The sequence below is a fragment of the Gymnoscopelus braueri genome, assembly GCF_963280865.1.
Source record: "Gymnoscopelus braueri genome assembly, chromosome: 5".
Lineage (NCBI taxonomy): Eukaryota > Metazoa > Chordata > Actinopteri > Myctophiformes > Myctophidae > Gymnoscopelus > Gymnoscopelus braueri.
The window spans coordinates 23701941-23725359 of NC_137606.1; the positions used below are offsets into that span (position 1 = coordinate 23701941).

The window sequence follows — 23419 nt, forward strand, 5'->3', positions numbered from 1 at the left end:
TAGTTCAGTAATTTTCCGAGTTGAAAGTATGTTTTGGAAGGGGGGTGTTTTGATAATTCTCTAGCAGTTATGAAAACCATATTTATGTCATCTATTTTTCTATTTATAATTACTAACAGCAAAAGGCTCTTAGAGATACTTTAAAATATACTACATGTATGTACATCCAAATAATGTCCCACACAAGGATATGATGTGTCACAATACAGACAATTGAGCTGAGAGGATATGTAAACATACTAAGTACTGTATGAGCATCAGCAGATAAAGTACAATAACGTAACCATTGAGGAATAAAAAAGAAAATTATGGCAGTTGCTTTCCTTTGATGAGTCATGACTCTCTCCAAGACCTGAGATAATTCTCCAATATGAGAGATGAGGTAACAGCTTGCAAAATCCCATCATTCTCCTATTTCCATGTTACATACAATATATTTTATATCAAATTGAGAAATTTCTGTGAGTACGAATTTTCCAACAAAGTCACATGTGGATACAAATAGAACATGAATGTTTTGATGCCATAATGCCTTCGGTGGACACACATCTGCATTCAAGGTTGTGTATGAAGTGTAACCCCAATTACAATGCAAACAAAACACAAGTCAAGCTATGCAAACCACAATAATTAAATGTTTTCGGCCAGTCTTTGAGAGATGATAAGGTACACTTAAAGATGTTACATACAGTAGCATGAAAAAGAGCAACACTTATAACATTCTGTTACATTACTGTACTGGTATTGTACTATACACGCAATACTCGTGTATAGTCAGTCTAACACCAGTCCTATATTTTCCATTCGATTTGTAGCCAGTGAATTACCAATGGTTTCCAGACAGTAAAAAAGTTACACTTTACTGATGCCCTTAAAGAGTAATTTTTGCTGGGTTTGCAAAGTAATTTCAGATGATGATAGTGACAGTACATAATGAACCGTGTTGCTTTTACTTTAATACATCCTAGCCTTTGCTATTAGAAATGTCACATAACTAGTGCTGTAAAAAAAAAGGACGTAAACTGTAGACAATCCTGCAAAACAAAAAGGTGTAAACTACTTTGTCAATCAACAATTCACTATCCGTTATGTAATGAAATGTATCATTCAATTAAAATGGGGCTTTAATCTTTTTTTATTACAAATGAGAGGTCACTTGTGTTGTGCAAGCCTGCATTTTGATGATAAGTTGCATTAAGCTTTGGCCCTAAAGTTTGTCCCCTCTACTCACCACACTGCAGGCTGCTGCTAAACCATCAATAGTAGTAGGATTATAACTGGAAGACAGTGCATGCTTTACCATAAGCAAAATAAAACTTAAGATACAAGAACAGTAATTACAAATGAACATTAAGAATATGATTACACTACACTGGCAGTTCATTCAACTTGAAATCGCTGTCTAGTAACCATACATTTGAGGCCAGTTGAGATCATTGGCTTTGTAGTTTCAGAAGAAACCAACAAGTGAGGTTCCATCAGGTGACCAGGTAGTAATTGATCCAACACTAATACTGTTCATACAAAAGGGTACCCCATGTGCCCCAGAGAGCAATCAGAGCTTTTACATGAATCAGAAAGCTACAGCAGGTAGTTTGGTTCATGTGTGATGTTAAATATTGCCTGTGCCTTGAGACAGATTGCTGGTGGGAGAAAATTAACAACAAAGGCGCTTCTTGTGGTTACTGTTGCACTTTAGATTGTTTTTAAATTTGTCATAATGTCTCACACATCCACCATCCTGAGCCCTGGATGACTGACAATGTGGGGACGTACTGTAGATGGAGGCACGGACATGGAAACGAGGCACCATGATCCTGCACTCTGATGAAGTGTTTCACAGCTGGGGGTCTTTCATGTACCATAGCGCCTTAAGTCTGCTTGAGTTGTGGGACATAAATATTAGAACTGGAGCAGCAGTTTTTCTTCAATTTTTTTCATAAATGATAGCTTCCCTTGTGGTTTGAAAGCACAATAATCAAATTGTGGCATCAATAATACCGTATAACACTTTCCATCCGTGATCAAAATCAGATGGGGTTAAATGTGTAGAAACGATTCAGATAAAGAGGGGCATCTCCAGAGGAACTGTGGGTAAATGATGTGTACAGTATCTAGCCATCTATATAGTGTAACAATCCACACTTTTCATGATGAGGGACAATATATTTGGAGTTTTTAAAAAAACTATCTGAGCTTCCACAGGTTTTTAAATGCCTCGATGATTGATAGACGTCAGATCAAAGTAAGAGTCGGTTGGATGAAAGACAAGTGTGTGGTTTTCCAGTGCACCTCATTGATGGTAGGAGTGTGGCCGTGAGGGGGAGCCGGGTCCAGGGGAGGCACGGTGCATGGGCGAGGAGGCGGGGGACATGCGGGGGCTCAGCTCGCCCGTCTGCAGACGCCACAGCAGCTCCTCGTTGGTGCGGCTGAGCCGCTTCTTTTCGTTGCTCTCCTTCTCCACGTTCACTTGCAGGTTGGCGTTCTCCTCAGACAGATGCCTGAAGAGGAAGTGGGTGAGAGTAACAATTTGTAATAACAATACAAAATAGCACGTTTTACCTGCAAACCTACTGAAGATGAACTCTTTCCTTGAAACCTTTTTTTTTTTTACCACATCCAAAGGTTCCATACTGTAGTTTGAAATATATTTAGCAACCCTTAAACAGAACTGACCGAGACACAGCGAGGTTCTTATCTATCCGGGCCTTCATGTCCTCATTCTCTTGCTGTAAAACCTGAACTCGCTCCTCCAGGTATGCATTCTTTTCGCCCTGCTCAAAAACACATGGGTAAAGGTACAACATTAAATTCTTCATATTATCTGTAAATGCATAAAGGACATTTCAGATTACAAATAATGTGGCTGTGGGGTACAGTTATTGTTCTATTCACATACATCATTTTGTACAGGATATTTATTTTTCTTACATTGGAGGAAGCAATTTTGAGCCTACCATTTTCTCGAGTTCTGAGATCTTCAACTCCTGTTGGTGGATTTGCTGATTTTTCATCTCTAGAACATCTTTCAGACTCTTCAGGTCCTCCTCAATGTGTTGGTATGGAGCCAAGGCATCCTGTTAAACCGTATAGGAGAAAAGCTCCAGTAAATGTTACCATCAACAACCATACAGTCGCTTAGTAAAATTGCTAAACTAATCATAAGACACCGAGTGTGTCCATTTGTATCCTAGTTAACCGATTTAGACCTGAGGCTGATTCTAATAACGCCTTCTAAATCCTGACCTAAGTTTTCTGAAAAACGTCAAATATGTATTCAAAAAGTACAAAAAATGTATGTTGCTATATACTGTACATAGCAACAACAACCCCAAAAGGGATTCCCGTCTTGAAAGGTATAGTTACAAATAGGGGTTCCCGCCCTAAATGGGTTTCACTAAGGATTTTGCTGTGTGCTGTTATTATACTCAAGTAACTAACCGCTGTGGTTAGTGTAATGTGTGTAGCTGCTAAAGGAAAAGGCATGCCACTAAAATAGCTGAAAATAGCCGATGTACAAGCTCAAGCTTGTGAGCTTGTAGATCTGTTATTTGCGTGGCGTGCAACATAAATTAAGCCTAAAATGTCACCACTATCTGTTCATCGCTGCTCTTTCGCAGAGCCTCCTCAAAGCGCTTGGCTCGGTCTCGCAGGCTGCGATTCTGAAATGTCAGGGTGTCCACCTGATCCTGTTCACCCAACACACAACATAAACCTGTTAGTTACTGTACATACACACTCAGTAACTGAAGAATTGATCATATTGTTGCTGTCAGGCAGAAACCTCTCCATATTTCATCATTTATTTATTAATTAATTTTTTTCATAAATGAGTGCACTGTTTTATACTTTGTTATATGACAGTGTCACACAAAAGTAGTGAAAATAGCAGAAGCGATGTGTTGTGGCCTTGTATACTGTATCTGCTAATTGCTCTATGTATGTTTGAATTGAAATATGTTGGAAAAACATTCACCTATAATAGGGACCCCAGGTTGAAAGTGGTAACTGTCTGTGGGTTTTATAAATAATTAACCAATGATAAATATGAATAATTACATTGGATCCATCTGAACACACTTTCCTTTTTCCATTTCCTGATTAAAAAAAAGAAAAATTACATACGGTTTCCGCCTGACAGAGACAATGCGTTGTGCTTGTTAATAAAAAATAAGAATATGTCTGTGTCTGTCTGTCTATCTCTGTCTGTCTGTCTGTCTGTCTGTCTGTCTGTGTGTCTGTGTGTGTGTGTGTGTGTGTGTGTGTGTGTGTGTGTGTGTGTGTGTGTGTGTGTGTGTGTGTGTGTGTGTGTGTGTGTGTGTGTGTGTGTGTGTGAGTGAGTGTACCTGCAGTGACAGTCTGAGCTTCTCAAACTCCTCTTCCAGACTCTTCCTCTGCTGCTCATGAGCCATCTTCAGGTCTGACATAAAAGGTGATAATAGTTCATTAACACCTTTCCCTGCCAAGTCAGTATGACGGTCTAGGACAGGATGTAGTGCTTACTTTTTACTGTCCTGGCATGTTCCTCTTGCAGGGTGGCCAGAGTGTCACCGTGAGCTGTCTCCATCTCCATCAAGGAGGCCTCATGGCTCTCGCTCATGTTCTCAATCTGGGACAATGACATTTGCACTTATAAGAAACAGTATTTTAAATCCTCCTCCTCACCTAGAAGGCCCTTAATGGTCAGGCACCATCATATCTTAAAGATGAGCTTTTAAAAAAAAAGTGTCTTATCACCCTAATAACCCCACGGTCATAATGGGGACATACCTGTACTATAGTTAACAATATATGCGGAGGGCGTCAGTAGCTCCTGGTTCTACCAGAGGCTCCTGCTGGCTTAGTGTCAAAGTGTCCTTGGACACTTCTCTCCCATCTCTCCCCTCTCTCTAAACCCAACCCGTTCAAGGCAGATGGATGCCGACCTAGAGCCAGATTCTGCTTGAGGTTTCTTCCCATTAAAGGGGAGTTTTTCTTTGTCGCCAATGCCAAGCTCATGGGGGAATTGTTGGATCTCTGTAAGAGTACGGTCTTGACCTACTTTATATGAAACAAAAGTGTCTTGGGACGACGATATCAATGGATAGTGGAGTAGAAAGCAGACTTGGCTCACATGCCTCCACAGACATCCTACAAACACTCTCTCTCTCTCTCTCTCCCACCCACACACACACACACACACACACACACACACACACACACACACACACACACACACACACACACACACACACACACACACACACACACACACACACACACACACACACCTGTTCCTGCTGCGTGGCGTGTAGCTCCTCCAGCTCGGTGTGTTGCCGGTCCTGCAGGCGTTGGCTCTCTGCTGTGTGCTGGGCCCTCAGCCTCTCCTCCAGCGCCCCCAGCTCAACCCGCTGCTGCTCCCGCAAACCCCGCAGCTGGCTCTCAAAACGCTGTTCCAGCTCCTCCTTGTCCTGCTGCAGATGCTCCCAGCGTGCAACACTGAAAGCTGGACCACAAGGCACAGCGATCGTTGGATTTACAAGATCCAAAGTTGTGTGTTGTTGTGATGAGCGTGACAAGGAAGTGTCAACGAGTTGAAATACAGCAATGTTAGGTGGTTTTAAGGCTTTTTACACCAAGCTTCTCATAGACACTCTGACTTTAAACGCAACTGGTTTGCACTAAAAATGTAGAGTTGTGTTGATGTGCATAATATCACATTATAGGTAAAATAAATCTATTGAAATAAAAGTCTGACGGTCACTTTGGGTCAATTTATACAATCACAAAGTTAAATGAACACTGAGGATTTTACTGTACGTGTTTAAAATCATTTGATCTACAGTAACACCATGACACCAGTCAGTGGTGCACCAGACTGTGACATCATACTATATACCACTTAAATGACATCAACAGGGTATGGGCACTCAGGGGATGCTGGTTCTCACTGTGCCTCATGGAAATATAATGTATAATCATGCATTACACGCAAGCTAAGGTGTCCTGCAGAGTGACTCACGGTGTGACAAGAAAGTCTGGCTGGGCATCCCACTTACCCACTTCATCCCTGATTCTGGCGAGCTCCAGGGACAGTTCCCTCTCCTTCACAATGGCAGTCTCACTCTAAAACACAGACACACAGGAAGCACAGCATGTTGGAAAATCTGTGAGCATCATTCATGGTTCACGTATACATGTATAATCTGCATGAGAGATGTACAGTACACCTTAGGGCTGGGCAATATTGTGATATGAGACTAGAACATGTGAGCTGATACTAATACTGACATGATACTGCCATGATACTGACCATGATACTGACCATGATAATGACATGATACTAATCTCTCAAGAACAGATTCTGCTCTGCGTTGGAATCTGTCGTGAAGGCTCGTCATAACATGTACGCACTGGGCTACAAGTGGGCGTGCCTTCAGATCAGGAAGCAGGCCGCGCTTTACCCAATCAAATGTAGTGGGCGGGATTCACGTGTCCGTCGATCTTTCCCCCTCGAAACAAACCCAAACTAATTTAACAATAGCGTCCGCGGAGCAGAAAAAACACGGAAAGATATTCACATTTTAACTTACTCTTTCATCATAGAAACAAGTGGGCTTATAACCAAAACGATCCATGTTCTCTGGGAGAAGTGGTGTTAGTGTTCCGTGTAGAAATATTGTTAGTGGGAATGAAAACATAGTGGCACCACCGGAAGTGAAAGCTGAAGGCAGACCAAAACCCTGGTTTCCTTTGCGCACAGGTTCTACGTTGTCATTGTCCCAGAGTCTAGATGAGATAGTACAAACAGCAGAGGGCGCTGTTTTTCATTCTCATTTGGCTTTGGGTTCCCAGATTGACATGATACTGCACATCATAGAGAAAGTGGTTATCACAAAACCTGAAACAACTGCTGTGACAAAGTGTCCATTTAACAGCACACATCCATGTCATGTTTTACTGGTAACAGTTCAAGGCATTAGAAGGTCAGTGGGTGGGGCTATGGTTCACCAATCGCCAGGGCTTCCTACACTGTTTCCACCGGGGACTGTTCATAGCGTGACCTCCTCTAAGTGCTTCCTTCTCATTGGACAAACACCAGCCAATTGGCTATTGATCAACACTGTAAAGAAGAATGAGCAATTAAGACGCCTACGTTCACCACCTGTGAGCCGTCAAGCAAAGACCAAGACGTCAATGACAGATTTACAACTACGGGACACGTGAGAGATAGAGATGGACAGTGATATGTGTGAGAGACAGCACAGTAAATCATCATTTTAATTGATCTCTTGAAAAGTGTGTAAAAATGTGTCTATTTTCACATTCTCAGAGTTCAATTAACAGTGAGGATTTTACTGTGAGTATCCATCCACTGAAGGCAGCAATTACCCCTCTCAAAGGTCTTGCTCGTAACATACTGTCATCAGGCAGAGATTGCAGTGACCTCACCGAGGGTGGAGGAGGGTCACTAAAGGTTTCACTTGTAATTCGTCAGGCTACTACCCAGCATATAAACCCCCCCTGGTCCTGCCCAGACCCGAGACCCCCATCCAACCCCCACCCCACCCTTTCCTACCCCAGCCCAGCCCACCCTCCTGTCTCAAGGGAGTGCCGTGACATGCATTACAATTTTTCCATCTCATGTTCAGCCATCTCTGTGGCAACTTAATCCGTTTTAGTTCCCTGAACAGAATAAACATGGCTTCCACAAGCGAGCTTTTACATTCTCAAGGACATCGGCTACATCTGTAAAAAAAAATCCAGCATACAAGCAGGTCACAAATCAAGGGTCAATGGGACCCTAATAGCTTCCCACGTATAGCGCCTTGTTTGTTTCAATGTTTTTGGCCCTGAGAACCAAATTACAAGGCAGTTAAGACATACAGTAGGACACTTCTACGAATCCAAAGGTAATATAAATGTAACATGCTCGTTTCATGCTCCGACCAGACCAGAGCGTAAAAAATCTGATCAGTATTGTGACACTGTACTATAACTCCTGATGTACAGTATCTCTCTCAGCAACACAGCTGATGCAGGGAGTCACTCAGGACACATGCAGAAATGAACGGGCTACACTAGCATACATGCTTTGTATGAACAGTATGCTTGTCTGCCAGGTACCAACACAAGCAGACCTACAAGCTAAATAGCATAGTAGCTATGGCAAGGTATTTAATAGCACTGCAAAATGTAAGAGAGAGAGAGAGAGAGAGAGAGAGAGAGAGAGAGAGAGAGAGAGAGAGAGAGAGAAATAGAGAGAGAGGGAGGGTGAGAGAGAGAGAGAGAGAGAGAGAGAGACAGAGAGAAAGCCAGCTTTGACTCAGCAGAATGATGCAGAGCTAAACTCACTGCTTCCCTGACACTCCAGCAGCTGCTAGGAAACCAGTTGACATAAAAGCTCACATAGATGCTCACTGCAAGACAACCGCCTCCCTCCAATCACATGCACGCAGGCGTGCGCACACATACACACAAACACACACACACACAAAGGAATCATCAGCTGTCGGCAGAGGATGCTGCCTTTACCGTTTGGTCCAGGCAGTGCAGTCGGTGGAGATGGAGCTTAGAGCAGCAGTGGCCCATAATACTAGGCTGGCAGACAGCATCCCTGAGGCTGGATGCAGCGGTGACAGAGAGAGACGGAGAGATGAGGGGTAGAAAAAGAGGAGGGGAGGGAACCAGGAAAAGCAAGCGAGAGGGGAGGAGAGATAGAAAGACGGGGATAGCCTCACCTCTCTTTCCCTGACGCGTCCGGCATGATCGCTGCTCGAACAAAAGACTGCCAGCCAGCCCCACGCAAGCACACCCTGCCCTGCCTTGAACCACCCCTCCCATTACCCCATTACACACACACACACACACACACACACACACACACACACACACACACACACACACACACACACACACACACACACACACACACACACACACACACACACACACACACACACACACACACACACACACACACACACACCATGCGCACACCATGCACTGACATGCAGATACACATGTGCAGGGCTTTTTCATCACCAAAACATGGGGGATGGAAGTAATCAATAAGTTGCCAATTAGCTGGTCTGGCACACAAGGAGGCATAGCGACTGTACAGCATGTGCATACATTACACATGTGCTCACACAGCCACAGTGAATTGTAAGTGGCTAATGACCCCTCAGACATGAAACAATTGATGTAAAGCTATCGAAATGTAAAATCTCAAGTCAAACGCAAATGGAAAATAAACTAAGCTAAACAGCACAATTCCATGTTTAAACCGAATACTCATCTTCTCACCAGCATTATTGCATTAACCACTTACTGTACTTCCTATGACCAATATCAATCTACAGTACAAGCTCACATCTACAAGCAACAAGCTCATAACGTCTCACACCACAACGCATTGTGAGCTTGTAGATCTGCTACTTTACCCATTTTTAAATTATTATTTATTTAATTATTATTTTTTGCCCTTAATAAAATGTCCAAATTAGGGAAGCGAGGCTGAAAGTGGTAAAAACTGCCCTGTGTCCCAATGAGTCACACCATCAGCCCATAACTCAACACATTACTGTCACAACCAGGTCATCAAGGCTTGACTTGCAATCTGGGAACTCATCGTCAAATAAAAAGGAAAAACACTTTCAGTTTTGCATTTGAATTAAGACTAATGAATAGAATCTAGTTAAATAAGATAAATTAAATGCTTCTTCTTTTTTCAATGATGCCTGGGAATGGAGTAGTGGTGCTGCATTACAGTCTAGAGCAGTGTTTCTCAACCTTTTTTGGACCAGTGCCCTCTATCCAATACTCAGGTCCCTTACCACCCCCCACACCCACTTAAAATGTAAGCTTTATATGTATTGTGTTGCTTATATAATTTAGAAAACATCTAATTGATTTCCAAATATCAGATTTTACATTAAACTGGACAGTTATGTGATTATAATTAATTATTAGCCTACTTCCCAGGGAGAGAGAGAACAAAAAGTGTGTAGAATTGGACATCAGGCCCCTCTCACAGCACTGAATGGCAGGGCTGTCATGGCCCTGTCATGTTACCATGGTACCATGTTACCAGCCCTGTCACAGGGATGTCAGGCCCTGTCACAGTTCTGTAGAAAGATTTATTTATTTAAATTAGAAAGAAAATGTATCCTACGATTTTGTAACCCATTTTTCACCCAGTGCCAATGCCTAAGCTTGTAATCCTGGGCGCTACTCTCCCTCTGTTAGCCTGGGGAGAGCCCCGAACTGAGCTCATGCTTCCTTCAATGCATGAGGAGTGGACTTCTTATCACCTGACAGGGGAGAGTTTCCCGGTAGGATGTGCGTGTGGCAGGAACACATTATTCCAACCAGTTCCTTTCCCCTCCACCAGGGGGAGGCATACATTATAATAATTGTATAATGCATTACAAGCACTCACTGGTATTCAATACTCTTATTGACTTATAATCACAATACAGTATATTGACATTATAAGTCACTATAATTGGTCATTGGGTGCATTAAGTAAAGTAATGGCATTCCTGGAGGTCTTTTGGGTATTTAATTTTTCACTTTACTTAAAGCACCCAATGACCACTTATAATGACTAACAATCACACAATCACATTATAACAGTGATTATAATACATGTCAAATTATTATAATGTATTACACTTACCTGGCCAAGAGAAAAATCCTGGCCAAAAGAAAAAGTCCATAAGTGACCAGCAATTGTTTATTTTCTTGTTTTCACTCACAAATCAATCAATCAATCAATCAATCAATCAAATATGACGTATTATGATACTTCACCACATCTTTTATGATCAAATGCTTTACAATGCATTATGATTATTGTTATAGAGCATTTTGAGTATGTGCTTATAACTAAACTTATAGTGTTACAAGCAGTTTATAATGCATTATAAGCATGTTTATAATACATTATGGGCTTCATAGAAAGTGTTACCAACAATTCTAAAATATTCACAAACTTTCAAGCACCGCTGTATTAGAGACAGACATCACTGGTAAATTGGGTGGTGGGATTAAAGTAGGTGCGGATTAAAAACTGTAGTTCAGATCCTATATTGTAAAAGAGCAGTCACAGGTGTGGAAGAATGCTGTATCAATTAGTAATTGTTGAGGCAAACAGAGTCGGAGACACTATGGGAAAGCATCTGTGTCGGATTTTAGCGTTTAGCGTTTTAGCATTAGAAAAATAGCAGATATACAACCTCACAGCGCTGTGAGCTTGTACATCTGCTATTTTTGCAATTTTTTTTAAGATCTTGAAAGTGTGATAACTACTGATTTAGAATGCATTTGTAGAATCGGCCTCAGTAGAGGTCTTAGTGGGTTAAGATAACTTATTTCCTATCAATTACACACCCCATTTTTTTTTTTTGTCGCATTCCTAAGCCAATAATTGATGATGATAATGATAGAGATGCACATGTATCTGGTAGGAGACACAAAGGAGACTCTTTGAGTCTCCTACCAGAGAGACCGCCGGTAATCAAACTATTGGCTTAGGATAGCGACAAAAACAATAAAATCTCCATTAATTCAATGCATCATGGGGTGTGTAATTGATAGGAAATAAGTCATTTTTAGGGTGAACTACTCCTTTAATACCTGAGCTCATGGGAGTACATGATACATTCAGGGTGGTGGTGCAGTAGTTCTCATGGGAAAGCAGGGAGAGAGCCTGGTTACAGTAAATACAAAGATAAGAGGGGAACTGGTTTGTGTCATGGGACCAAGCTGTTCCCTAAACTATAGATACCAGGTCTAAGCCATGGCATCTTGACTCTTATAATATGCAAAATGTCAGATTATATCATAAGGAAACATAATAATTTACGGTGTAATTCTACTATAATTATTCCTCACAGGATATACATCTTGAAACAACACACAACATCCTGTCTTTCAGACACACATTTTGCTGCTTCCACCTGCATGACACATGAATGAGTGACAAATACATCTCTCTTGATTCCTGACACACCTGCAGAACTGTACACATACACACACACAACCGCAGACATCACACAATTGTAATTGTTTTATATCGCTGCACTGACGGCATGCAAAGCCTTTGCAAGTGCCCTGTGTTCTCTCAACTGTCTCTCTCACTGATAGATCTCTCTGATTCGACACTGTTTGCAAAACATTAAGAAGTGCTGGGAAGCTCCTTAGTCCTGTATCAAAGCAACAGCTGGGCTTCACGAACACAGAAACACTGACAGCAACATAGCAGTTACAGGTGTGTTGTAGGGGTGCAATGATCGATAATGTAATCCAGAAGCACAACAAATATCTGTATATCTTTTCAATGAATCAATGCAACAAAGAAATATTTATATTTATCTTTATCAACTAAATTGATTAGTCTGATAAACCACTATTTTATACGTCTTCACACTACGGTGTTATGCACAAATAGTGAGCTGATGCACCGCATTGTGAGGCTATTTTCTGTATTTTAATTTATTTAATTTATTATTTTATTGAAAATGTGGGCATTATCACGTCAGTATCATGGTCAGTATCATGGTCAGTATCATGGTCAGTATCATGTCAGTATCATGGTCAGTATCATGGTCAGTATCATGGTCAGTATCACGGTCAGTATCATGTCAGTATCATGGTCAGTATCATGGTCAGTATTAAGTCAGTATCATGGTCAGTATCATGGTCAGTATCATGGTCAGTATCATGGTCAGTATCATGGTCAGTACTAAGTCAGTATCATGGTCAGTATCATGGTCAGTATCATGGTCAGTATCATGTCAGTATTATGGTCAGTATCATGGTCAGTATCATGGTCAGCATCATGTCAGTATCATGGTCAGTATCATGTCAGTATTATGTCAGTATTATGGTCAGTATCATGACAGTATCATGGTCAGTATCATGTCAGTATTATGTCAGTATTATGGTCAGTATCATGACAGTATCATGTCAGTATCATGGTCAATATCATGTCAGTATCATGTCAGTATTATGGTCAGTATCATGACAGTATCATGGTCAGTATCATGACAGTATTATGGTCAGTATCATGTCAGTATTATGGTTAGTATCATGGTCAGTATCATGTCAGTCAGTATTATGGTCAGTATCATTTCAGTATCATGTCAGTATTATGGTCAGTATCATGACAGTATTATGGTCAGTATCATGTCAGTATTATGGTTAGTATCATGGTCAGTATCATGTCAGTCAGTATTATGGTCAGTATCATGTCAGTATCATGTCAGTATTATGGTCAGTATCATGTCAGTATCATGGTCAGTATCATGTCAGTATCATGTCAGTATTATGGTCAGTATCATGGTCAGTATCATGTCAGTATTATGGTCAGTATCATGTCAGTATCATGTCAGTATTATGGTCAGTATCATGGTCAGTATCATGTCAGTATTATGGTCAGTATCATGTCAGTATTATGGTCAGTATCATGTCAGTCAGTATCATGTCAGTATCATGGTCAGTATCATGTCAGTATCATGACAGTATTATGGTCAGTATCATGGTCAGTATCATGGCCAGTATCATGGCCAGTATCATGGCCAGTATCATGGCCAGTATCATGACAGTATTATGGTCAGTATCATGTCAGTAGTATGGTCAGTATCATGTAATTTTTTATAATCAATTAAATCGATTAGATTGATTAACGGTTGCACTTCTACATGGGACATGGTCATACCAAAATGAGGTCCTGGGGTAGCCTACCTTCTGACAGAAGTGCTGTGTGGTGATGGCAAAAACCTCTAGGCCAACGGAGGCCTTCTTCAGCTGGGCCTGGAGGTTGTGGAGCTGCTTGGTCTGCTCCTCACAGCGTTCCTTCAGTTGCTGGACCAGAGCGCGCTCTGTCTCCCGTGTTGTTTCAGCCCGAGCAGCACCGCGGCCCATCGCAGATGACCCACAAACTACAGGAGGAGAGAGCATGGAAAGTAAGTATAGTCAGTCATCATGACAGACTTACATAATATGTAAGTCTGCCTTGTTATTCAAGGCTATTCAAATTTCAAGGCTATTATTCAAGGCTATTCAAAAAACATGTGAGTACTGCTTCTATCATTGACCATATTATAGTCAATGATAGAAGCAGTACTCACATGTTTTACTTAAGTAAAAGTATCAATACTGCAATGTAGATATACTCTGTTACACGTAGAAGTCCCGTATTCAAAATGTACTTGTGTAAAAGTACAAAAGTATCTACATCAAAAAATACTAAAGTATATTTTGCCAAAAGTAAAAATACTCATTTCACAAGTTCAAAATGTATTACCGCATCGCGACACATTGTGAAAATCTTGTAGATCTTGTAGAGCTTGCAGATCTTTTCAAATGGCCGAAATATATATAAGGCTGAAGTGGTTGGTGTGTTTTGTAATAATAATCCAAATCTACCAAGTAACTAGTAACTCAAGTTTTCATATAATTGTAGTGGATATTATATAGTATTTGCCTCTGAGATGTAGTGGGGTAGAAAATTATAGTATTGAAAATTGTAAATACTGAAGAAAGTAAAAAATACCAAAGAAATGTACTTAAGTGCAGTACTTGTGTATATGTACTTATTTTACACCACTGCATATAGTACACACAACGAGGACAGAGAGAGTGGAGATGGTGGATGTTAGATCTGTTCTTTTAGTTCTTACATTCATTCATGCGTTTATGTTCTTATATATAATGATTAGTAATCAGCTCATTACATTTTCCTGTAATATTAACATACAGCACATACTGTACAGCACAGAAACTTCATAATTTCACAGTGTTCATAATATATTATAGTCTTGTTGTCTCTAACAAAAGGATAAATCGCTGACTTGTGAATGGGTAATCTGACCCGACCAAAACAGCAACACTTCAGCAGCCAACCTACAGTAGCATGGCAGCAAGCATGGTCTCTATGACAACAGCAGGCTACCATTGCTAATGTAATGAAGTGTGAGAGAGAGAGAGAGAGAGAGAGAGAGAGAGAGAGAGAGAGAGAGAGAGAGAGAGAGAGAGAGCGAGAGAGAGCGAGAGAGAGAGAGAGAGAGAGAGAGAGAGAGAGAGGACAGACAATACGTTGTGCCGATGACAATCATTATTAGGTAGGGGAAACAAAGATGGTCATGGTGTTGCTCAGTGACCTACTACTGTTTGTATCACCAATGAGGCACAAACCAAACACAATGGCATAGAACAGAGCCATCAGTGCAGAGGGATTTTGAGAGGCAGGGTCTGGAATTTCAAAAGGGCACGAACAATTACCATACTTTTAGGCCTGAAAACCCATTATAACCCGAAAATGTGTCATTGCGTGCTAATGTCCTTAAAGTCACGCATCCAACAAGCTTTCAAACTGAGCAGATTGGACCTTCCGTTCCAGAGATAATGGCCAAAACATTTTGAAAACGGCCACTTTCGCCGATTTTCGATCGCCGATTTTCAATCGCCTATTTTCAATCGCCTATTTTCAATTGAGTTTTGGCCATTGTCGCCCTTTTTTTTAATAACATGGGCTAGGAAGGTCGGACGGTGACAGACTAGATACCTGAGTAAAGTTCACTTTGAGCTGCATCCAGCAAATCCACTGCCATTTCCGTTGGCCTTACCGTTAGGCCGCTAGGGGCAGTTGAAATTTCTTTTTTGGGGGTAATAGATTTTTTATTTTATTTTGTCCTAGTCTGGAGAGGGCACTTTTTTACCGACGGGTAAAAGGGCAGGAGCTCGAGCCCCCTTTCATGTCTATGTGAGCACATGCATGAGAGCCATACACATGCTGAAATTTGATACGTTCTTCTGTGTCTACACTGTAGTGTACACACTCACCAGGGGACTGAGGCTTGGGAGGAACCACTGCAAACCGTTTCGGGGAAGATGCTGGTGGTGCTTGTTGTATCATCTCTGCGTCCTTCATCACATCCTTTCTAGAAGCTGTGTAATAATAATAAAACATCAGACTTACAGAGTGCTTTTCTAAGTACTCAAAGACACTTGTAGCCTACAGAAAACAAAACAAAAAAACGTTATAAAAGCAAAGAACAAATAGGAGAACATATGGGCAAAAAACAAACATAAAATAGTTACAATGAGAATGATTAAAATAGGGTAATAATTAGATTAGGTTGGGTTGGGAAGGCAAGTCTGAAGAGGTGGGGCTTTGATCAGGGTTTTAAAAGAAGAGAGGGTGGGAGCTGCTTTGATGAGCGCTGGGAGTGAGTTTCCTGTGTAGTGAAAGAAATTGACTAATATTAACTAAAGTAATAGAATTTTGATCAGTACATACATTAGAAAAGTAATAGTGGCAAGGCAATAATATATGTAATATATAATATATATAACAGTTGCACCATTCGGTAAATCGGTTATATACGCACAAGACAGCGAGAGCCATTGGTGAACTAGTATGTCTTATAGTAGTCCGATTCAATATAGTAGACTAGAGTGACCACTAGCTGGAGCTGCTGTTCCAGTTATCCTTTACAAGCAACCCTGACTTATGATCGTGCTGACAAATTCCTACTGCTTTAAACAGCAATCCTCTTTACGGCCGCTAGATGGCTCAAATACACTGTCAAAGCAAAAGAATTACAAAAACACAACCATCATTAGCAAAGGTTGTACTCATCATAAAGGTACTATAGCCCACCACTATACCACTGATGCAAGAGTACAGGCATATAATGATACCTTGCATCACGGTTTTGAAGGGTGGAGGTTATAGGCCTGCTCAGGGACACACTCACTTCATCATGTTGTCATAGTATCTATTATGTTAACAGTACCAAGCGTGGGATTTTCTAATTTACTTTCCAAGACATTTATATTAAATCAGTTGTCAATAAAACAATAGTGAATGAACTCAAAATGAATCCATTCATTTGGTTCAGTTTGGCCCAGCTGTGAAGGTTGATGGTCGTAATCAGCTACCTTCACAAACAAAGTAGATTTGAACAGCTTTGTATTTTTTAGGAAAGGCGATGCTGATTACCTTTAAAGTGGCTTAATTCAACCATTTTATTTAGAGTGGAAAAGTGACACGATAACCCTGACAACATCGTGGTTCACAAACATACATGTTAACAGGCATATATTATATTAATAGATATAGGCGGTCCCTTCACTCCGACTCCAGTAGTTTCTCTTCATTACTAACAAGTGGCCTGGCCACCAGCTATTTGCACAGAGCAGCACAGTGACATTCCTTGCAGGTCCAGTTACACTGCCCACCACCACCTCCTCTCACATACCCAGCATTTGTTAGTTGTCTTTGGCTCCTAACTGCATTACGCAAAACAAGGACAGCACTGAACAAAGACAAATGACACATTCAGAACCCAGCCGTTTCAGTGAATGATATGTCTGGAAGTTACAGCGCTGTCATTACACTGCTGGGAGCTTCCTCTATAGAATGAACAGAGACGTGAGAACGTCAGTGAATGTTCATAAGTAGGTGTGAGTCTGTCGTCACAGCGAGGTGGTTCGTGTCAGTGGCCATGAGGTATGACGGTCGTCTTCAACAACCACCAACATGTGCATGTGTGCATGCCACGGCTAAGCCCCTCCCCCTGTCCACACCCCCACGACACGCACCGCATCTTTAATCATGTGACCGCCAGTCAGAATGACCTTGAATGAGGGGAGGGAAAATATGTTGTTCCTACAGATAGCCCAGTGTGCTAAAGACGCACATGTACAAAAATAGAGTCGTGGACAGCTCGCAACACAACACAACACAACACAACACAACACAACACAACACAACACAACACAACACAACACAACACAACACAACACAACTAGGGGTGCAACAGTTAATACATACTCGATAATCATTCAGTCATTGTATAAAATAATTGATTAATAATCAATCCCTATTTTGGGTTCAGATTCAGATTCAGATTCAGATTCCTTTATTTGCCATTATGTAATACACATAGGAATTTGTTTTGGCAAGGCATGTCATATAGCTGAAAATGTTCAAAGCATTTAAAACAGTTTCTAACATAGTTAAAATAGCAGATCTACAAGCTCACAACGCAGAATATGGCAAAACGTTGTGAGCTTGTACTATTTTCACTATTTCTGCACGGCACCCTTGTGCGACAAAGTATAAATTAGGGCTTAAAGGGGAAATCCACCCATTTTCAATATTTAACTATGTCATTAATATAGCATAAAGGAGTTGTGTGGAAATAAGAAAAAAATTTAAAAAAAATTAACATTGCAAAAAAAATTAACATTGCAAAAAAATTAACATTGCAAATTACACCATGATGAGTCATCACAGTGTAATTTGCAATGTTAATTTTTTTGCAATGTTAATTTTTTTTGCAATGTTATTTTTTTTTTAAATTTTTTCTTATTTCCACACAACTCCTTTATGCTATATTAATGACATAGTTAAATATTGAAAATGGGTGGATTTCCCCTTTAAGTGGTTAATAGGCACTCCATGTATGGTTTCATGTCACGCCTGGATGAGTCCAGGAATAGTATTATTGAGGATATAGTCAATCCTGGGAAAAGTTGTCTCTGGTACTCATCCAGGCTACGGAATCACTGGAGAAACAGTCTTTATGTGTGATTTGTATGTAATAGTATGTTCTTGTTTGTATGATGTGTTTTTATCAAAAAATTTTTTTATTACTTTCTTAAATATTTGTATGTCTTATCTGTATCCAATATGTGTCTGGAATAAAGTTTGAATGAATGAATAATCGATTTGTTTATGTATGTATGTGCATATATATATATATATATATATATATATATATATATATATATATATATATATATAAACATAACATTACACAACACAACACAGTGAGTGTGTTGAGGAGACATACCGAGTGGAGAGCACCGTGGTGGGGGTACCGGATTGCGTCGCTGTGGAGCGGGGGCGTTGGGAGGCTGGGGGCTGCTGCGAGTGGGAGTGCAGGAAGCATCACTGGGGGGCGCTGGGGCATCGTGGAGAGGAGCGTCCTCACTGCCACTGCTGGGATCTACAGTGTAGAGAGGAGAGAACACAGCGCTATCAGTGCTGTTGTCATGACTTTGATAGACCAGCTCATTTAACATGCGTGAATCAATGAAATGAAATGTAACCTGTATACATTTGATACAGTAGCATATACAGTATTCTAAAAATTAACATATTTTCTATATCCTGCAAATGAAACGTGTTGTGTTATGCTTTTGATTAATTGACTTTTGGTTTTGGGGCAATACCATTGTCTATCAAAATTACATGGATTTGAGAATTCCTTTTATAACTATTGCTTTGACCTGTGGTTCTTAACGCATTTAGACCTGAGGCCGATTCTAAAAACGCCTTCTAAATCCTGACCTAAGTTTTCTGAAAAACTTCAAATATTTATTCAAAAATTACAACACATTTATGTTGCTATAATACTGTACACAACAATCCCAAAAGGGGTTCCCATCTTGAAAGGTATAGTTACAAATAGGGGTTCCTGCCCTAAATGGGTTAAATGCATGGAATGATAGTAGTATAGTACTTTTTATTGGTTCATAGCAGTCATTAAGGCAAAATTCGGACTCGTTCCGAATAATTAAAAGACGCTTTTTTCGCTCCGCGAAACTGGTGTGGAAGCTTGCATTGACTTTATAAGGTTTTTAAAAAAAACGTATTATTCGCATGAAAAAAATCGCCCCGGTGTGTAAGGACCTTTAGACTGAATTAAGCACCAATTTACAAGTAAAAATTCATAGTGATGATGATGATCAATGACTGTTTGAGACATGTTATGTAATTGATGTCATTTTAGAACCTAGGGGAGCACCGTTGCAATTTCTTTAACCTTTGGTGAAATCAATCCTCTTTATCTAGACAGTGCTAATGCCCTGCCTTATCAGCTGAACTGACCTACACAGAGGTCCATCAGAGAAGGTATTATAATCACTATTCATAGTCTCCACCACGCCGAAGGCGTGGCCGAGACTATGTTTTGCACCCTGTCCGTCCGTCCGTGTGTGTCCGTGTGTGTCCGTGTGTGTGTGTCCGTCTGTCTGCCAGCAACTAAAATCCGGCACCGTTGGCCCGATCGCAGCGAAACTGTGCACGCACACTCCCTGGATACCAGAGCAGAACCTCTGGCCCAATTTTTTCAGATAGGCCTGTTATAGTGCCACCAGGAGGCAGATTTTGCACCAAAAAAAATTATATCACTCCTACAGATGTTGTGCAAACATCACGCAAATCGGTACACAGTATCTCTATAGTCATGTGATCAAGACAGATCTGTCAGAATTTTCATATTCCATCCTAATTGGCTAACATTGGCTTCCAAAGTTGTGGTTCGTTTTGAACAAAATGCCTCAAATCATGAACGCAGCGTGCGATTGCCGTGAAACTTTGCACATTCCCACTAGGCCGAGGAAGAAATGCCACCCTTTTCACACTGGCCTGTTATATAGCGCCACCAGCAGGCCGATTTTTGCTAAACATTTTTATTTAAACAAAATGCCTCAAATCATGCACGCAGCATCCAATTGCCGTGAAAGGCTAAGGAAGAAATGGCACCCTTTTCATATTGGCCTATTATAGCGCCACCAGGAGGCCACAATAACCTAACTGACTGGAGACCTGTGCTCCGAGGAGCACTTTTTTGGACTGTATTTTATTCCAAACTGTACAGTACAAATGATCATGGCAAGATAGAGAGATGAATACAATTCAATTATTCATGACCACATTTAATAAGTGTTATGCTTCTGGCATTGTGCAGACATTAAAGGCTTCTGATCATGAAAAATAAATTAAGAGTGTGCATGGCCATGCTAGTCCCAGTATAAAATAACATTTACACAAGAACGAAAACTCTCCATCCACTTAAACATAAATATGTTTTATGAATGCAACCCCTTTTCCCTTTATACCGTATAGAGTTTCTTTAGAACTTCCTTTTTAACGGAAGACTCCAACACCTGATATCCAATCCATGATCTAAAATTACTTTGTAAATGCTGGAGTTGCAAACCAAACCTCTGAATGACTGTCATGAAATATTCATCTCTACTTATTGAATCAATACCAGCATGCTGACATAACATTACTGAAAAGGAACCCATGTGCTCTCCGGTCAGGAGAAAAAGCAGGGCAGAGTAGGAGGATGTTTATGTCCTTGAATTTAACTAACATTATTCAGGGTGGCGACTTATACTGTCAACACAGTGGGAGGAAACACTAGCTGGTCTAAAGGGAGCAGCTATTACTGATAAAATACTGCACAGACACTGCATGCTAGTGGCGCTGCCACTATTAATTGCACCACACTACACATTTTATTATCTAGTGAAATTACACCTTTCACTTCAGTTGAAGTACAGCAAACCCTTATTGTCTCTTAACCATTAAGCCTTAATGGTAAATTAGGCCTTAATGATTAAGGCCTAATAAAAATTAGGCCTTAATGATTAATATATATATATATATATATATATATATATACACTTATATTCGTACGACAAATAGCGAAAATAGCCAATCTACTGTTGTGAGCTGGTAGATAGGCTATTTTCAATTTCCTGTATAATGGCATGCTCAAAATAGGGATGCTTGGTTGAAAGTGGTTAAATCACGGACAAATCACAGGGCCAATTCTGCCCCAATTCTTGGACTGATCATGTACCATTTTGTGATTTGCTTATAATATCAATATGCATGACTTCTTTGGCTCAAGTTATACATGGATGGTATACTATAGCAAAATACGGTGGGAAAGAAAACAGCAAGCTTTTGCTGGAGCTTAAAATGCCTGCAGCCTATGTGAACCCCCACAACAAATTATAATTGAAACACAGTGGCACGTCTTACTGCCAGGGAAACTATTCACCTGGGAGAAGCAGCAGATTTTTTTTAGCATGGGTTTAAGTACCCACTAGAAATGGATGCTGAGGCAAGAGCTGATTGGCTGAGGGAGATGGTTTGTGTTTGACTCTCATTGGCAAATGTACGTTTCTACCCCGCATGAAAAAGTCTACCCCTTGCTGTGAGCATACACAGACTGGTGCAGTATGCTTCAGCAAAATGCAGCCTCCTCTACTGTCAGAATGAATCGGCCACATGTGACCAAATAAAGGCCAGATATACAAATGTTAACTTTGTCTCCTCACAACACATACGTATACAGTACCTCATACCTTCTAAAAATGAATGTTTTTATTTCTAGATAGGCATCCACAGTTATGTTTTATTAAGAGTGTATGACATCAATCATGTCAAGGTTGATCCTAGATGGAATCTAAACCTGTCCTTCTTTGATAGATGGTTATCTGAACCTAAATGTGATATTTTTCACCCAAATAAGCTCATGAAAGTGTTAACAGTTCTAAACCAGAGGTGCTGGAATGTCCAGAGTCAATTAAATGAATTACTAATTTTCCATGAAGCCAATCTAAAAAGTGTCAGAACATTACATTACAAGAAATCTCGGAACTGATGAAATGAATTGAAATGCCCCAGTTAACATGATGCACAAACTTCACTATATCATTAGGATCTTAGCAGGTTATACTGGGCCAACTGACTGTATATAGTGCCATACTACTGTACCGTAGCTTGATGTCCTAGCGGGCTCCCCGTATACCACCCGGAGAGATACATTGGATGTGCCCTGGTATTCATTATGCACTCATTCCCAGTCACAACATCTGCTGGAGTGAATTCCTAGTGAGCACTGTCGTATGAAAGCATGTCACAGCATACCAATGGAGCCGCGCTGGCTGAAGGGAATTGGGATACAGCTACCAACCTGCCAGTTGTCTACATGTTGTCTGTGCTACAGGCATTTTGATGTCTGGGCGACATCATGTGTCTGACATTCCAAGCCATAGTTTGTGTTCACAGTTAGCCCTACTACAGTCAAATAAATACCACTATATGCCTTCAGCTTTCTACTGTAATCTCATTTCTTTATTCGATGTCTGGTAGACAAGTATATGCTGTACTATATAATTTAAAAAAAAGTCCATTACATTTAGAATGTATGTTATTGTCTCCGCCAGGCCGAAGGCATGGCGAGAGAGTATGTTTTACCCCCTGTCCGTCCGTCAGTGTGTGTGTGTGTGTGTGTGTGTGTGTGTCCGTCTGTCACCAGCTAATCTCCGGCACCGTTGGCCCGGTCGCTCCGAAACTGTGCACACACACTCCCTGGATGCCAATTCAGAACTTCTGCCCCAAATCTTTCACATGGGCCTGTTAAAGCGCCACCAGGAGGCCGATTTGTGCAAAACCCATTTTTTGGGCGGTGAAACCGCCCCTATAAGTGAGGTTTGGAAAAATGTACAAATATCCTGCGCTGTGAAACCGCCCCTATAAGTGAGGTTTGGAAATTTGTACAATTATCCTGCACCGTGATTGGCCAATCACAATCTATTCAGGACTGTGATTGGC

General features: G+C 40.7%; 1 protein-coding gene across 1 annotated transcript in view; it reads right to left on the reverse strand.

Moving 5' to 3' along the window:
• Positions 1–2221: 2221 nt before the first annotated feature.
• Positions 2222–23419, reverse strand: part of mtus2b (microtubule associated tumor suppressor candidate 2b) — a gene marked incomplete at its 5' end in the record, with an annotated part of 29927 nt that continues 8729 nt past the window's right edge. The window contains 11 exons of the mRNA XM_080429131.1: positions 2222–2501; positions 2677–2774; positions 2958–3077; positions 3591–3689; positions 4347–4420; positions 4504–4609; positions 5271–5485; positions 6039–6105; positions 13732–13928; positions 15832–15936; positions 18852–19007. Of these exons, the coding sequence (XP_080285257.1) occupies positions 2294–2501; positions 2677–2774; positions 2958–3077; positions 3591–3689; positions 4347–4420; positions 4504–4609; positions 5271–5485; positions 6039–6105; positions 13732–13928; positions 15832–15936; positions 18852–19007 (1445 nt within the window). The 3' untranslated portion in view covers positions 2222–2293. The remainder of the gene's footprint in view (positions 2502–2676; positions 2775–2957; positions 3078–3590; positions 3690–4346; positions 4421–4503; positions 4610–5270; positions 5486–6038; positions 6106–13731; positions 13929–15831; positions 15937–18851; positions 19008–23419) is intronic.